Raw genomic sequence first — 17,474 nt, 5'->3', positions numbered from 1 at the left:
TCCATTTCTCACTAATATTCCGGTTGTTTCTTTTTTTATGCTGTAATCACGGTGAAACCCGAACCCCGAACCCTTCCGACAAAAGACACATTATCGCCAATTTTTGATCCGACACTTCACATGTTCAGTGCTTCGCCTCAGACATTTTTTCATTGAAAATGAACAAACACCGGACATTAGACAATTTTATCAGCTCACTCAAAACCTGATCATATACACTTCATACTTAACCAGTGAATGTCTGAACAGATGACTATAGGCAGCAGATATGGTAATTCTATAGTGTTCTAATGATTGGCTTAAATCCAGGTGCAACTCGCCTGTGAATTTTTATTTTTTCTCCCATTAAAAGCACGAACTGCTATCAACATATTGGTCATTACTGAGCGATAACCTGAATTTTATCATCTCCAGATAAAAGCATAAATGTGTCTGAAACGGTTTAACCGCCCACTTTATCACAGAACTTAGCGTTCAAAACCGCGCTATGTTTCTCCCTGCGCTTATATTGATTTCTGTCGCTCATTCTGCCGATGTCAAACAAATAGAAAAGCGTAAGTTATTATCAATGTTGTGCTATTTTTCCCAGATCGATATAAGGAACTGAAGATATAAGGCGCTTACAACATTCGAAAAATCGTTAGAGCAGCCGCGTTTACCCGGTATCGAATCAGAAAAAAAGTAGTAACTAGAAGCCTACTTTCTTCTTTTTTTCTCTAGGGAGCCTGAACGTCCTGTGATTGTACAGCCTCTAAAGCTCTCTGTTCAGGTCTCTCATCATCAATCTACTTATTTGTTATAAATTCAATTTGTAATTATAATTGATGATGAAATAAATTGCATTACATTACATTACTTTATAAACTAGTTGTTCAAGATACAAGCGCTTCACTACTATTGTAAAGTAGCTTCCGGCAAATGAGTAATTAATGTTAAATCATATGAAAATAATAAAAGAACTTTTTGTGGAATGATGCTGGTATGTATAGAATTAAGATTTGGATAAAACAACGATTTCAAGTAATCAAATTTCACGATTTCGATTACCAAAACCTAATTAACTGCTGGCCCTTTCTAAATCGGAAACCGTCTTATTTGGGATGAAATTCTCGGTTTGTTATACAAAATTAATCGTTATATCCGAAGTTTTTATAACGAAGCTTTACTACGGTATCTATATTGGCACTTGACTTGCAGGTATCATTCCAATAACCCGATGTTACGGAGTTCTAGGATGTTTGAGCACTGATGGACCGTTTAACGATCTTGTAAATCGTCCCCTACAATTACTACCACAAGACAGACGCGCACTGAACACGACTTTTATTCTACATACTCGTAAAAATACGATTACCGAACAATTTCTCGAAGCTGATAACATCGCTTCTATCAGTAATTCATTGTTCGACCCAAGCAAAAAAACAAGAGTGATCATTCACGGGTTTATTGACCATGCTCGCAAAGGGTGGGTAAAGGTAAGTTTGTAGAATATTTCACTGAGTTGACAATCAGGGAACTCGGTAATGAGGAAGGAGGAGTTTAATTCCGGTACGAGATGAAAGAAGTCGTCAAACAAATTTGATTTTTATCTATTTTTCAGAGTATGAAAACTGAATTATTAAGACAAGGGGATTACAACGTAATTTTAGTAGATTGGAGTAAAGGATCTGGACCTCCATACACACTGGCTACTGCTAATACTCGTCTAGTCGGAGCTGAAATAGCGCATCTTATCAATTATCTACAAGCAAGTTTCAAATAAAACTATACTCAATTTCAGAGATATTTCTGTACAGTATCAGTATACACGATTTATGAAAACATGAGAAATAGTAATTACTGAGTTATTTCAAAAATATGTCGCAGAATTAAAAGAAAAATGTAGGAAAGCAGGGTATAAGTGTACACGATTTATGAAAACATGAGGAAAACTAACTACTGAGTTATTTTACGCAAACAAATATGTCACAAAATATCGCGAGGATATCGTCCTACCCTTCAGCCACGTTAATCGAGGTGAACCTCACAGTTTCTCGAGTAGGACCTGTCGCGTAACGCTTGACATCGTTCAGTCACGGTGACGTCAGTGGTGAATGTCGGGTTGAATTAGTTGTAGAATAAGAAACCCGAGAAGGAAAGTTAGCATTCTTTCTACCCATCTTCAGAGTATTTGAATTTAAAAAAAAAACATTTGTCTTCATGAGCAATCTATTCTTTAAAGCCCACGCGATTAAACCTTAACAAGAATCGAATGGATGTCAGAAGAGATTCTAACTATGCAACTATACATAGAATTAACTTCAAGGGTACAATATATATATTTTAAATTTCAGTTGATCACTGATGCAAAGGAAACAGACTTCCATTTGATTGGACACAGTTTAGGTGCTCATGTTGCGGGGTATGCTGGCGAACGACTTCAGGGTCTCGGTAGAATTACAGGTGCGTTCATTTTCGGATAGGTGAAGGTCACCAGGAGTGTGATGACGGGACGGGGATAGTCGAGAGCCGCGATCGCACGCAAATGATTTGGCCCGAGTCAAATTTTGCCTGTGCCTAATTAGAGTCATTTCCCGAACCGGTTACAATTCAAACGTAATCATTTTGTCCCGTGTTAAAATTTGGCTCCTGCCTGGTCAGACGTTTTTTGTCGAATTCGGCCCGGGCCAAACAGGTACCCGTGGCCCGAGCCCAAAACGCCCGTGTGATCGCGGCTTATATCACGGAGTGAATCACACAATATTTTTGCAACTGGACCAAATGCAGGGCCCACCAAATGACTGGTGAATTTACTTGAGTACTTATGCTATACGTATTTGTTCCACACTGCAGGGTTGGATCCAGCTTCACCATATTTCGCCAACACTGATCCCGCTGTTCGTCTGGACCCAACTGATGCTCGATTTGTCGATGTAATTCATACTGACGCTAAAAGCATTCTTAATATTCTCGTGTTGAATGGAGGTAAAGAATTAATGAAACACTTCGAGTCCTTGTTTGATATAAAATCCCACAAAGAGTGAAGAAAGAGTCCGAAAAGTTTCCTCGAGCTGATATGATTTTCATATGATATTTGTATATCACCCCTACTTTGTATAAAGCTCGTTTTTTCTTTCCTTTTGTGGCTTTTGATATCGTCTTTAAAAGAAAACTATCGCTGATGTGAATTAATCAAATTACTTAGAATTTGCTGATGAATTTTTTATTTATGTTCGCAAGGTTTCGGTATATGGCAGCCTAGCGGCCATGTAGATTTCTATGTAAACGGCGGTAATGACCAGCCTGGTTGTACCGGTAATCTTATAGAAAAAGTCACTACTGAAGGCATCTATGAAGGTAAGTTTGGAAATGGACTCTATAAATAGATAGAAAGTTTTTTGGAGTCCATGGTTTAAACAACGACATGGCAGTATCAAAGCTTCACGTCATCGTTGCCCAACCAACCATCGGATACCGCCGCATAGTCTATACTAAGCTAAAATGTGTATATACATATATGATTCAGTACATCACTATCTATTCATCTTAATAAATATTTCATATTCCACTATTTGGTCCCTGAGAGAGTTAATTGTTTGTCTCGTTATTGAGGATTCTTCCGATGTCGACCATTCTCCGAGAATTGGACCGAATCCAGTTATCAAAGTCCTATAATTTGAATGCTAATGGTTTATAACCGGTTGATATCTATCGCCGTTAAGTGATAAACTGTCTATGAACTGAGATATACACTTTATATAGGCCTACTGCATGGTACATTGTTTATTTCGATCATGTTGCCATTAAACTCAACGCACACGGCTTGACAAAACAATATGTCGAAAACGTTTTTCACAAGGAAGTCTTTTCGTCGGTTTATGCACATTTTCATATACTAATGTTTTTGACAGGAGGAAAACATTACGTGGCTTGTGATCATCTGAGAGCGTATTATTACTTCATCGAATCCATCAACTCGAAACATTGTCAATTTAAAGCATTTCCCTGTAACAATTATGAAGATTTTAAGGTAAAGTCTGTCATACGTTAGCCTACAATGTTAGGGATGTATAGAATCCTTCTTTCATCTAAGACCCAGTTAATAATTCCTGAGTTAAGGCTCAATCATTTTGAGTTGAGTTGACCCTCGAAATGGAACTGGGTCCAGTTCTCCACAGTTTCACTGTAGAGCTATACGTCCAGATCATGGACTCTCAAACGAAGAGTCCATGTCAGATCAATAAAAAACAATGTTTTAAATAATAAATAATTCTACATATATATTTATTTCAAACCAGTTTAATTGATGAAAATAACATTGAGAAAAATGATTTGATAAACAGCGTGTACTGTATTTTAGGTTGGTAGATGTATGAGTTGTGGTGGATTAGGCTGCGCATATATGGGTTTTTACGCAGATACAGCTAAACCACTGGTTAATCAAACTGAAATTAAATATTTCCTTGATACCGCAGATACGCGTCCGTATTGTCGTAAGTTGCAGCATCATTTCCACTCAAACTCAATTCTAAATCTAATCGAAATAACCCTAACTCATACGCCAGAACTGATGGATCGCTATAGTTTGCTGATTTGATAAAAGGTGTCGTTTCCAGTGCATATAGCGTATTAATACTTTTTTGATATACAGGAAAAAGTTTTGCAGTAAAATTCACGTTTGGCGACAATAAAGAACGTGGTGATTTGTTCATTAACCTACACGGGTCAAACGGAGCCACGGGTGAAATTAAAATCACGAAAGAGTAAGTTATTATATCAAAATTTCATTAAAAAAATAACTGAATTTTTTAGCTTAGTTATACACCCGTGACCTACAAGAATTTTTGGGGTCATAGTTGCATGCAGTCCTCCTTCCTTCTAAAACCATCTCACGCTCAGCCCTATGGCAAAACCACTGTCTTAAAATTTCAGATCTTTTTTGGAATTCAAACAACTGATTTTGAATGTTGACTGCTGGCTCCTGAGCATATCTGATAAAACCTGTGAAATTGTAGATACTCGGTCCAGTTGGTTTAATAGATGATTGATTATGTAATTCAATTGAAGAAAAATGCATTATCCGAAGAAAAAAACTAATAAGAAAGCTTGCAGTTCACTGGTCTTCCCTCAATTCGGTAACATTTTCCGCGGAACCTCAAAGATCCTATCATTTGTTTCAGAAGGGCAAAAATAGAACCTTTCACTTCACACGGTTACACATTTCTGACTGATTACGATATTGGTGATATCTCATTAATTACTGTTTGGTGGATTCACGACCCTCTCTGGATCTGGGAATGGCATGTACCATTGATAAGAAAACCTAAACTCATCATTGATAAGATTGTGCTTATGGACGGCGATGCTCAGAAAAGGTAAGTTTAAACACGAGAACCTTTTCATAGAATATTGATAGTAATTAGCTCTATTTATCATATATAGTATATCATTGTTATGATTAGTTTCGCGGTATATGACTAGGCCAGTCTCGGAGCTTCGCGTGGAGCTCGGGTTCAATACGAATAATATTGTTTCAACATTTTCTTCACAGCGTTCAGTTTTGTGGTAATGGATATGAACTGCGCAGCACCAAAAGAAAGACATTCACTGCCGTCGATCAGTGTTAAATAATCAAATGAGTCAATAAATATATGCAGGTTAACAGTTCTTCAAAGCTAGAGTTCAAGTCGTTCTTTAAAATAGAGGGCAAATTCTAGCGGAGTGAGAGAGTGTGTGAATACGCGGTATACGTGTCATTGTATCATCGCCCCCATTAAACAATATCAAAAGTTAAAGTCGAGTTTTTGATTATGAAGAATTTATTCACGATCATAATATTCGATAAAATATATCATTTCAGCATTAATAATAATTAAATATTCTTTATTTCACTGACAAAGCCGTGACGATTATAACATTATATTCTCCAGAGTCACTATATTTAAACCTCTATAGCAAAAACAAGAGAGGCCGCATCCATCCCTGATTACAAAGATATAGCTCAACTCACAGAAAAGCGCGGGGGTGTTAGTAAATCAGGAAGCTCTTAGATAAGCGGGGTGTAAGTAAATCAGGAAGCTCTTCTATAAGAATATTTTTTAACACACGTAGAAATTTAATCTATGTATTTCTTATTATACTAAACACTAACACAATAATCAATGGACGATTTATTCTTTCGTTTGACTTCATGCTTAGAACTCGGTTCCACGGTCAACAGTTACGTTAATTTGATTTTAAGTAAAAACATTAGAAAAGAAATAATAATCTAACTTATATCAAACTTAACTGCATCAAAATAGGGGGGATTCAGCAGAGCCCGTTTCGACGCAGTTGAGATAAGGCCAAAAAAAATTGATACCTTGTTTCTCCACTCTGCTGAGCTTAAATGTTGACCCGGCCGGCCGTCTATCTACCCTATACATTACTTTTTTAAAAATCGTGATCAATTTTACCATAACAGACCCGGCCGCTATAGAAATGAACTGTTTATAAATTTTATCATATTTTACAAAAATGACCCGGCCGCTGCGGAGAAACAAGGTATCATTTTTGTTTAGCCTAAGGGTCAATTCATGAAGTTGTAGACGTTCATGGAGGGAGGGGCACAAAATTCATTGATCAATTCTACGTGCCTAAAATTGTGTAGATGAGGGAGGTAGGGTTTATATTCAGCAATATGAACAGAGTCTAAAACTAGTGTGACCGGCAGCTCAATTTCATAGAATGGTCGACTCAGCTGGAACCGACTTTTAGAAATTTACATCAATACTAGACATTCTTCATACTGTAACAATTACCTGCTACATGATTTTATTATTCAATAAATAATTCCGTATAAAATACATCATTCAATCATTTTGATTGACTTCGACGAATACGATTTGTTTAATATAGAAAATAAAAAGCATTTTTTATGAAATCACCAGCACGCAGTAAAGCGCAGCACCGAGCACTAGGATTTTATTTTCATATAGTAATCACTAATGATTACGAGATATAGTATCAAAAATAATTGGAAAAAATATACTTTTTGCGTAGTAAACATTACATCAGTATCGAAGTATTTCAATAATATCACTAGATCGTAAAATGACTGTTTCTACTTCTATTTTTAAGGTAATAAATCGCTCTAAACTAATCAACATATAAATAAATGAATTCAAGTTTATGGCTGAGACTCAATCGGAAAACTGGTTTCTTTTTGTAATAACTATGGAAGAATTTTTAATCAGTAGCCACAATAAACTCTACACACAATCTGGATTATTACAACGTTAATCCCTTTAAACTTTTAAACATTTTTCTATGAAAATTGGGAGCAGTTAAATATATCGATTTTAGGCCTATATAAATCTCTAGAAAATATATATTCGGGAAAAAATAATTATTTGTAAGAAAATCTGTAGTCAAGCACACGGTGAATGTATCATACTGAATCTCAGGGATACATGTATCAATCGGCAATCCTGTATCCAGCACCCATTCATTCAGGAATTCAGCACATATGTGTGAAGTGTGAACGATCAAGTTTTTGAAATTTCTTATATTCATTATCAATTAACCCTTTCAGTGCTGACTAATAAATACCCTATAGTGCTGGAGAAAATTTGAAAATTCTAAAAAATTCCACCCTAGTGTGTTGAACAATGGGAATACCACTGTAGTGTGTCTACACCGCGGCGCGGTGTATCGTTAGTTACTAGTATCTCACTATGTTTGACACTTGCTGCCATTTTTCAATAGAGATAATTACAAATTACTAATTACATCAATACACCGCAGTGCGGTGTACTAGCAAAATCCATCACTGATTTATACACCGCACTGCGGTGTAGACGCACTGAAAGGGTTAAAGGCGTCTCAGGTGAAGTTTTGAACACTGTGGACGATGAAGGTCAAGGCTGTAGATCAATAGAATGTATTTGCATTAGATAGGGGAAGACAGTAAGTTTGTTATAGTAGCACATTTCTTAAACCCATACTTGGTCCGGTGTCTTCTACAATGCATATAATATCAATTACAGTGTTATCGAACATAAATAAATAAAGTGATGATTAAATCGATGAACATCAAAGGTAAACATTCTAAAAAAACAAACACAAACGGAATTTCATGCTGTTTTTAAATCGTTGTTGTTCCTGAAGCCATTAATTCCGTTTACGATATGAATTTCATTCGATTTATCGAGGGCTGTCGGCGTTTCTGATTTTAGTCGACGATTTTTCAGCCAAGGTTTTATGAAATCACTTTTCAGCAAGCGCCAAAATAGAACGGGGTGAATAACATCCATTATAAACACACCGACGATAACTAGCCATCGAAAAAATGGCGTAAGTAATTCAGGTGTTAGAATCAAAAATCTAGTTATTACAAATAAACCGGTTCCGCGACCAGCTACAAAACTGACCATATTCAAAACGCAATTGAATCGATATAAACTGTTGTCGAACGGAACTTTTTGCATCTGCATCAGTTTTCTGGCGTGGAGAAATATACTGTTAGCTTCGGCTAATAGCGCCATGCAAACGTAACCAATCTGAACCATGTAATACGTGACATAAATGAATGACGATAACACCTGAAATAATAATCAAACAACAAATCAATTGGGAATTACTTCATCATGAAACTTTGAGATTTTGAAACTATTTTTCCATGTGACTACACAAAATTCGCAGAGCAGAGAAATTCAGAGGAGGTTTAGAATGTTACAATTCATTCATCTTCCATTGAATCACCTACTGATAAAGAAACATGGTCCATAGAATTATCCAAATTCATTGAATTTTCCAGGTTTTGTAGAATTCGTCAAATTCCCACGGAGTTACCCCTGCCCAGGTCAGTGGCACCACCATGTTCGAGAAACTGGACACTAGACCTTAAGTTTAACTCTAGGCCTACTTAACTATTTCAAATAATTTGAAAATGAAGTAATTCAATTTGTAAATCACACTGTAGCCTGGTTTTTCAACTAGGGTCATTCAGCACAAACATCTATGAAGATAAATGAAGAAACCCCAGACTTCGAATTTAAAATTATAAGCTGTATAATATTAATATTAGCTGTTGACTAACAGCCACCATCAGGTGGAATGATGATGATGATGGCTGTTGATGATTCATCAATGCATCAGCCACCTGATGATGGCTGTCAGTCAACAGCCGAAACGTTATGGTTTCATGATAATAAATTTGATCGTATAATTTTAAATTCGAAGTGTGGGATTTCTTCATTTATCTACAGTATACACGGATTATAGTGTTTATTCGACAAACGTCTATGAAGATATTTTACTGAATTTCATGCTCGTAAACCTTAACTGTTTTTACACTCCTAAACTAGTTCATTTCCAGTTCAATTCTATTCCAATCAAATTAACAACTAAACTTCCATTTCCAGTATTCAAAGTCAAACTTGTTTCGGTCGTTGTAGTTGAGACAATCATTACGTTAATGACTTATCCAAATAAAACGACTTACACTTTGTAAATCACATTAGAATTAAAAACTCAAAAATAGAGATGACTCTGAAAAATGTGACAACTTAATCGAGTTTGACTCTTCCTACAATAAATAGCTGAGAGAAAAGTTAGGGCCTATTATACTTACAACTACATTACAAATATACTTACAACTACATGGTGCAAAGAAACTTCCCAAAATTTCAGCAGTTTATTATTGAATAACATATCACAGAAATCATACAGGAAATATCCTGAAAAAAAGAATTCAACAAAGCGTCAATGAATACCCATCGTAACGACCCCCGGGGAGGCGCGTCTCAGTGTAGGCATCCAGCTCTTACCTGTAGAAAACACTATAACCAAGTATGAAAATAAGGTAAAATGGTTTGAAAGATCTTCAAACATCTCCGGGTATATAACCATACTGAAAATAGAAAACTAACAATTTACTAGCAATTGAATCTGATAAATGAACGAAACCATGCAATATTTTATGAGCGAGGGCTTGTCTAATAATATAAACATTCACTTACCAGGCCAGATTCCATGAACCTACGATTAGAGCGTGGATCCATGATACAAACAAATTCTTCCACCGCCATTCGTCTTTGTCGGGGACGACTTTAGGTGCACCGTAAAAATTCACTATCGTTTTCAAAATATGAAAAAACAGCATCGAGAACAAAAGTGTAAATATTCCATATTTAGCAATTAATTGTTGGTCGTAATCGGCTATGGTCCTCATAGTGTCCGATTGTTTTAAAATTAGAGATTTCGAATCAGATAAAGAACGACGAAAGGGTTGTAACTAAGATACACGACAGACCCACGCTCTAATGCACCGAAAAAACAACAACAAACATGTACAAGTCAGAGCACAGCGAGCAGCTCCACGGTCGCGCGACTCAACAATAAAACACGGAATAGAACGAACCAACACCCATCCGCCCAAATTCGTGACGAGGAATTGCGATAGATGGCGCATGCGTCAATTGCTGAAATTAGTCATTTCACCCGACACGGTGATTGTTGATTTCGTTACCGTATTCTTTTCCTAATTAATCAGGAATCTGTGAAATATCTTGGCACTTAACATGCTTAACATTATATCGATTAGCTTTAGCATCGCATTGCCAGGAATTTCCATTTTTCTTTATTCTAATAAAAAAAGTTATCTTTGGAACTTGACAAAACCCCAATTAATAACTAGACCAATTAGTTTATTTAATCAAAGGCATTTACACTTATAAGTAATTGCTTTAGGGTGTATACGACACTTTGCACGGATTCAGACCAAGTTGGATGTATCACAGCGATTGATTAGCAATGATATCCTTGTCCTCGACTCGAGGCTTTTTGCAGGTCAACGAATTTCATAGGAAACAGCGTATAGCATTTTTTTTAAAAACGTCTTGTGTTGACAATATCATTTATTCCCCGAATCATGCGCAGCTCCGTTAATTCTCCCTCACAAACTCAAATGAGAGTCAACCACGAGTTCTACACTCTGGCACAACAGGCTAAGTTAGTCGCCCGGTCGTTTGCGCAGCATACAGTAGCTTATACAGCTCGCTAGAAATCAATATTGCCAACATGGCATAAAACACTCAATATATACCACAGATAACCGCGGCATTTTACTATGTATAGAACAAATCACTTTTTAAATCTTGAGGTCACCGTGTCGTTGCTTGAATTCAAAAGGGGAACCGGTTTTCAAAAAACCTCTTTAAAATTCTGTAAAGAGGAACGCTCTACTCTGTTCGCAGTGGGAGCTATGATGCGACGGTCACGTGATCGATGACGCATGTATACATTACTCAATTCGTAACTGAATGTTGCATAATCATTGCAGCATTAAATAACATGCAGGAGCGCTAGCTACGTAGCTATCTGCAGCTGCTAGGTAGAATACTGGCTGGTAAATACATATAGCGAAGGTTAGTAGGTTTTTGTATAATATATCACAATTCGTAGGCAACACAGAACCTATTGCTGTTGTTGAAACGTCGACCTATTTTGCCTTAACGCTACAGAACGCTGGCCTTCATTGATTCGGCTATGTATATGTTGCGTGATATCTCTATTAGATGAGAACTATCTTATGTCACACGACATAATAAAAATATTAGATATTCTTTTGGTCTAGCTCGACACAGCTCCATTGGATCATAAGATTTTATGTGCAGCTTTAACAAGAGATGTTTGAAATAAGAGAGCATTAATTCATAAGGGTCCATTCATTAAATGCACCAGAAAACGGAAGATTTACTGATTTTCACCAAACCGACCCCGTAATATGAATTTCCCCAGCTTAACTAACTAAAAATTCGTCAGTTTTTTGTATCCTTGAATTGCCTCGAGTACATAAGCTACATTCGTTCTACGCATGTATTATTGACGACATCTCTCTTCGCAAACCCTCTTATAGAAGACGACCATGTTGAACCGGTTCATTCGACACTGTTACCTACTTTTTATTCACGCGATTATTAAAAAGAATGATCCACGTTGGCCCACTTCGAATCTGTCGGCTCGGTAGATTTAGGGCAATTGTTGTGTCCTTCTCGATCGATCACCTGCTGACAAACACTCTCGAGTCTTAAAGAAACGACTGTAGCAAAACAATCGATATTAGCCTCTCGCATTTTATTGAGCAACCCTAAAGCTGCCCATCTTCTCATGGGGTCAATCAGGACTCGCTCCAATGGGCAATACGGTCTAGATTTGGAGACTATCAGAGCTAGAAACTCCACAAGTATTCCCACAACCCAATCTAAAAATCAGCAAAACCTTAATAATGCATTTAAAACTTCAGAATTCTCTGGGGTAGGACCCCATAACCCTTTCGGCTTTTTGTATTAAGTCCCCGATACTTTAATTAAGTGGTGCTCCCTTTCAAGATCTATTGTTTCTGTCAGGTATTTCATATTGTTTCTTTCAGTGATTTATTGAAACGACAGATGCCAGGGGACAAAGAGTTACAGCATTCATCATTTGACAGTTTGTCGCAGAGTAGCACTGAAACTAGTGATACTTCACAATCTCCACCGACTGGAAATCGAACTTATTCGACATTAGAAACCAATCTGGCCGAACAGTTACTCGCTTTAAAAGATGGTTTAAAAGATGACCAAACCGATTCTACCACTGCTACAGGCGAGAACCAACGAAAACGACGTAAATTCGTCGCCGAAGAATTAAAGGATACTAATTATTGGGAGCGAAGAAAGAAAAATAATGAGGCAGCGAAAAAATCGAGAGAAAAAAGACGCTTAAATGACGTCATCATGGAAAACAAGATCGACCAAGTGAATCGAGAAAACGCGAATCTGAGGGCCGAGTTAAACGAATTGAAGACAAAACTTTCAAATCCCACGAGCAGAGACCCCTACCGGCAAAATATGAGCGAAACAGCCGGCTATCCTGTTCCTGGGACTAGCGCATCGGTGAAGAGACCCACAGATATCGTGTACGGACAGATTCCCCATAATAACAGCTTAACACCACCAGTTACGCGGGAAACTATAGGATTAACACCTCCGCACGTAGCGCCATCTATTGTTTTACCTATCAGCTCATCCGCGCATCTACCGTTCGCTGTTGCAAGTGGTTACGTCACAGTTCCGCATCAAATACCTCACATGTCGGTGCTAGTTCCCGGCGCGCCTAACGGTATGCCACATCTTGATGTTTTATTGAAAAAAGAATGCGAAGATCCAAGCGATGCGGTTAATTCTCCACCTTTACCTAGATACATCGATGACGGGCGCTTTGAGAATGCGGATTCGGAATACGGTCAATCAGACATCTCAGACGTCTCCGATCTATCATCCGATTCACCAAGAAAATCCGACCTAATGATAAATGTGTCATACACCGAGCGTCCCAGAGGTCGGAAACGTTCGGCAAATCCCGAGGCTATGAATCCGAAATATGCCGATCCGAAGTATGCCGATCGTCGCCGGAAAAATAACGCAGCCGCCCGGAAATGTCGCGAAACGCGGAAAGAAATCACGAGATTGAGGGCGATCAGATCGAACATGTTAGAAGCAGAAAACAATAAACTACGACAAGAAATTCATAGTCTCTCGACGGAAATACGATATCTTAAGGAACTGCTGGACAAAAAAGCCACAAAAGAAAGAGAAACGGTTAATTAAATTCTAGAGGTCGCCACATGAGTGGGCAATAAAGTGACGACTCGGGTTACTCACTTTCCAGGGTTTAGTTTTACAAAGAAAAGTTTAACTCTTAAATCGATTTAATTTCTTCTTTATCTGATCCACATTATCCTGAATCGATTTAGGCGTTCTTTTACTTACTTTGTAAAACTGGGTCCGGGGCTTGATCTTCAACATGGATGACAATCAAGCCCTGGTAAGCGAGGATAATAATGACAGAATTGAAGACCAGGGTCCAGTTCCACAGTTGTGAGTTAAGATTTAACTCTGAGCCTAACTCATTGAAAATGAACTAACTTTAACTCAGAGTTAACTCTGACTCAGAACTGTGGAACTGGGTCCATGATATTTGAATGTCTACCTCGAATAATATTTGTAGCTAGCTATACGTGGTCCTATCTCTGGTTGCATCTTGTTAAAACATTTGTAAAGAAAGCAGGGAAACGATCAATGTTCTTTCAATGTTTAATCAATGTTTAAACTTGACGAGTTTGTAATATGCATGTATAAAACTATGTTATTTGATGTTAGGTAATTTACGTAGCTCGTGAGCGTTACATGTATTTACGGGTTTCATATTCGTATCTACTTTGATATCAATTTAATGTCGTTGAACGCGCAGTCTATATAGAATATTTGTATCATATCATTGATATTGGCACAGATACGTAACACGGCGACTCCGCCGTCTATACCCAGCCCTATTAAGTCGCCATGTTAGAAATACTGATTGTCAAAACCTCACCAGCAAGTCACTTGTCTGGACCAAATAAGGGATTTTTATATTATGACCCGACAGGCATAAACATTGACATTTCATGGATTACAGTATATCAATGTATTAATCAGATCGTCCAGACTTCACCCATGTAAATAGTCTTAAGAATACACGACGCAATAACGTTATTTGAACTTTTTAGAAGTAGAATTAACTGAAAAATCCTCACATATCTTGCGGATTAATGATACTCAATATCAAAACAGACGTATTGAATGGAAAAGAAACAACACAGATGTCAATATACCTCACCGATAGAGTACGTTCACATTCCATTTTTCGAGTATGATTGTGTATACTCTCACGGACCGAAACTACCTTCATGTTTACACAACGCAAAAAAAGGCTTAAACCTAATTCTGCTCAGGTTAGAATCTGTTGTGATAGCTCGAACACCATTAGTTTATATACTCAGGAATTAATTATTAATATTGCTTATATGTGATTAGGATGATATATGAATTACTTTTTCTCTTAGTTATTAACAAGTCAAAATGTGTGAACAGTTAAACTCGGTCAAGCGGCACTGTGAAAACGTGTCCGTTGCAAACCTCAATTTGTATTTGCAATTCGATTCACTATGTTGAAGTCGGATTTCATTTGGAGATAATAATTGATCGACTTCACCGAATTTTTCCCTAGTAAATTCAATTTATGCACGTTTGGCTAAAGATGATTTCTACAGTCAGAGTGAAGAATACATACCTCATGTTTTAGAGTCTTATAACGCCATTTTTTTGGTCAACTATCTTACTAGATAATCCCGATTACACAACTCTGTGACGTTGAATACGGTAAAACAATGAAATACAAAAGAAATACGAGTCTGAAAAGGTTTCCTTGTGCTAGTATTCCCGAAGATGATTATTTAGACGAAGTCGAAACGTTGAATAAACTACACTAGCCCAGGGAATACAGTATTCCCGAAGATGTCTATTTGGTTAAAGTCGAAACGTCGAATAAACTTCTATATTTTCAGGAAACATTTTCGAACTCTTTTTTCATTTTGTATTGTGTAATTTAACCGTAAATTATCTTGCTAAAAATGTCCGAATGTCGACTGTCTGACTGTTAAAATTGAATTTTATAAATATATATTATCTATGCTACATCTTTCTAAGACCTCTAAATGTGCTACAATTTTTATCATGTGCTGGAATCAGGTTATAACGTTATTTATTTCTGTACTTATGCATTATCATATATTCTATCCAAGTTGACCTCAATGAAGAGACCTCAAAGATCATGCAAATCGTAATGTCAAAAAAACTGTTCGTAAATGTTTTCTATCTGATTTAGTTTGAGATGTTGTAAACTACTAACGCGATGTTAAAATAAAATAAATTGTTTTATTTTATAAACAAGCGTTCGTTTGAAGTTGATGATATGATTCTGTAGAAACACACCTGACATGTGTTCAGAACTACACGCACCAAACATTTTATCTGCAGACTTTCAAAAACTGGATGATCGTCCACACTTCACATGTGTTCAGTGCTTCACCTGAGAGACCAATAGACATTTTATCAGCACACTTTCAAAAACTGGATGATCGTCCACACTTCACATGTGTTCAGTGCTTCACCTGACAGACCAATAGACATTTTATCAGCACACTTTCAAAAACTAATTATCCACACTTAACATATGTTCAGAACTTTGCCCGAGACATTTTTAATCGAAAATGAACATCAAACACCAGATATTATTAGACATTGTAACAGTACACTTATCAAAAACTGATTGTTCACACTTCACATGTGTTCCCAGTCCAATATAACGATTTCCGATATAACGAGTTCACATGTATCCTTTATCAAATTCGAATAGATCCACAATTTTGTAAAACATTTTTGATATCCAGGGTTGATCGTCATGATACCAGTTACTCTGACGTCACATCTATAGTTTCATTGTGATTGGTTGTATCCGGGCGGAAGTTGGTTGTAGTTCCGGATCTAATCAGGTGCAATATGTAACAAATCGTGTAGCACGCACCAACTACAGCAAGTTCTAATACCACTAATACAAAAAATATACTCAGCAATAGTGCGATCATTATTCTGCGATTTGCATAGACATACGCTAGAATTATATCAGTTATTGAAGAAAAACCTCAAAATTTGATGAAAAACTAGAAATCTATCTTATATGAGCCTTTAATTCAGAACTGTTTAAATTTTGGAAAAGGCTTATGGAATTGAGAGTCTAAACGTCATTATAGTCTCATAGTATTAAAATTGGTTCATAGAATTTAGTCCAAAAACACCACTAGTCTCTTAGTTTATCTTCAAAACACTGACATTGATATACCTTCCAAACTGTTATGAAAGGTATAACATTATCAAATGAGAAATTCAAATCGTTTTTCATGGAATAATTTTTATTAAACTGGTACTGTAAATTCTTAGAATACATACAGCATGCGATTATAAATAAACATGAGTTTTTTTGTAAGTACACATGACAGCGATATTGAATTATGAACATTTCTGGATGAATATTATTGCATTTTGAATAAAAAAAGAGTTTTTTTTGTATCAATGAGATGGATTCGGGACTTGTAAAATCTTTTTCAGTACGCTCACATGGAAAAACTAGACTTGTATAATCGACTTTCATGAAAATAAAAAATCTGATATTTGAAATTCATTTTCACCGATTTCAGTTGAGCCTTATTCCTTAGCGAAGTTTGACGCTAGAGTTGAAATTAGCTGATCAGGAAATGTGAAAACCTGACAATTAACATGTTTTAAGTCAAGTTTTAATCAAGATGGAAATATGAATGTTAAGTAAACGTTCTAACTAGGATTAGTCTATTCTAACAACTCGTTGGTGATGAAACACTATCAAACTGAATTGTTAATCCCTACACGCTAAGAATGAAAAATAAAGTCTGAAATGTTTCCTCATTGAGCTGGTAGTTTATTCAACCTTTCATGATCAAGAAAATTACTAAGGACTCCATTTTTTCCTCTTGTATAGGATTTAATATTTGCTCATTCATATATACAGGATTATTGTAAGTACATTTTTTTTAACAATCTGCGGACACAGAATTTATT

At 36.6% G+C, this 17,474-nt stretch overlaps 3 protein-coding genes across 6 annotated transcripts; 2 read left to right on the top strand and 1 right to left on the bottom strand.

Annotated features, from left to right (window-relative positions):
- The first annotated feature begins 210 nt into the window (after positions 1 to 210).
- Positions 211 to 5,669, top strand: LOC141898803 (pancreatic triacylglycerol lipase-like). 4 transcript variants are annotated; one of them, XM_074784911.1, is made up of 11 exons: positions 211 to 271; positions 1,198 to 1,475; positions 1,601 to 1,747; positions 2,334 to 2,442; positions 2,833 to 2,964; positions 3,220 to 3,336; positions 3,891 to 4,009; positions 4,340 to 4,472; positions 4,631 to 4,742; positions 5,160 to 5,354; positions 5,531 to 5,669. In XM_074784911.1, the coding sequence occupies exons 1-11, from the start codon at positions 238 to 240 to the stop codon at positions 5,604 to 5,606; spliced, it is 1,452 nt and encodes a 483-aa protein (XP_074641012.1). In that variant the 5' UTR covers positions 211 to 237; the 3' UTR covers positions 5,607 to 5,669. The 4 variants fall into 4 exon arrangements, with proteins under 4 accessions (XP_074641012.1, XP_074641011.1, XP_074641013.1 ...); XM_074784910.1 differs by lacking the exon at positions 211 to 271 and adding an exon at positions 310 to 554 and having other exon boundaries at positions 5,163 to 5,354; XM_074784909.1 differs by lacking the exon at positions 211 to 271 and adding an exon at positions 315 to 554.
- A 137-nt stretch (positions 5,670 to 5,806) lies between these two features.
- LOC141899902 (TLC domain-containing protein 2-like) lies at positions 5,807 to 10,389 on the bottom strand. The gene is made up of 4 exons (XM_074786515.1): positions 9,981 to 10,389; positions 9,789 to 9,871; positions 9,616 to 9,698; positions 5,807 to 8,561 (listed from the first exon to the last, which is right to left on the bottom strand). Exons 1-4 carry the CDS (start codon positions 10,190 to 10,192, stop codon positions 8,094 to 8,096), a joined length of 846 nt encoding a protein of 281 aa, XP_074642616.1. The 5' UTR covers positions 10,193 to 10,389; the 3' UTR covers positions 5,807 to 8,093.
- An 873-nt stretch (positions 10,390 to 11,262) lies between these two features.
- Positions 11,263 to 15,732, top strand: LOC141900309 (uncharacterized). Its single transcript, XM_074787139.1, has 2 exons — positions 11,263 to 11,387; positions 12,392 to 15,732. The coding sequence occupies exon 2, from the start codon at positions 12,411 to 12,413 to the stop codon at positions 13,608 to 13,610; it is 1,200 nt and encodes a 399-aa protein (XP_074643240.1). The 5' UTR covers positions 11,263 to 11,387; positions 12,392 to 12,410; the 3' UTR covers positions 13,611 to 15,732.
- Positions 15,733 to 17,474: the final 1,742 nt, after the last annotated feature.

The sequence above is a fragment of the Tubulanus polymorphus genome, chromosome 2 (assembly GCF_964204645.1).
Source record: "Tubulanus polymorphus chromosome 2, tnTubPoly1.2, whole genome shotgun sequence".
Taxonomy (NCBI): Eukaryota; Metazoa; Nemertea; class Palaeonemertea; order Tubulaniformes; family Tubulanidae; genus Tubulanus; species Tubulanus polymorphus.
The sequence above is the reverse complement of the archived record's forward strand: the minus strand, read 5'-3'. Positions and strand labels throughout refer to the sequence as shown.

Coding starts and splice junctions, on each gene's coding strand:
- LOC141898803 (XM_074784909.1), top strand. CDS start 488: ATGTTTCTCCCTGCGCTTATATTGATTTCTGTCGCTCATTCTGCCGAT. Junction 4,010..4,339: donor ACAATTATGAAGATTTTAAG/GTAAAGTCTGTC, acceptor ACTGTATTTTAG/GTTGGTAGATGTATGAGTTG. Junction 4,473..4,630: donor AGATACGCGTCCGTATTGTC/GTAAGTTGCAGC, acceptor TTTGATATACAG/GAAAAAGTTTTGCAGTAAAA.
- LOC141899902 (XM_074786515.1), bottom strand. CDS start 10,192: ATGAGGACCATAGCCGATTACGACCAACAATTAATTGCTAAATATGGA. Junction 9,699..9,788: donor GGTTATAGTGTTTTCTACAG/GTAAGAGCTGGA, acceptor TCTTTTTTTCAG/GATATTTCCTGTATGATTTC. Junction 8,562..9,615: donor TTTCTTTGCACCATGTAGTT/GTAAGTATATTT, acceptor TTATTATTTCAG/GTGTTATCGTCATTCATTTA.
- LOC141900309 (XM_074787139.1), top strand. CDS start 12,411: ATGCCAGGGGACAAAGAGTTACAGCATTCATCATTTGACAGTTTGTCG.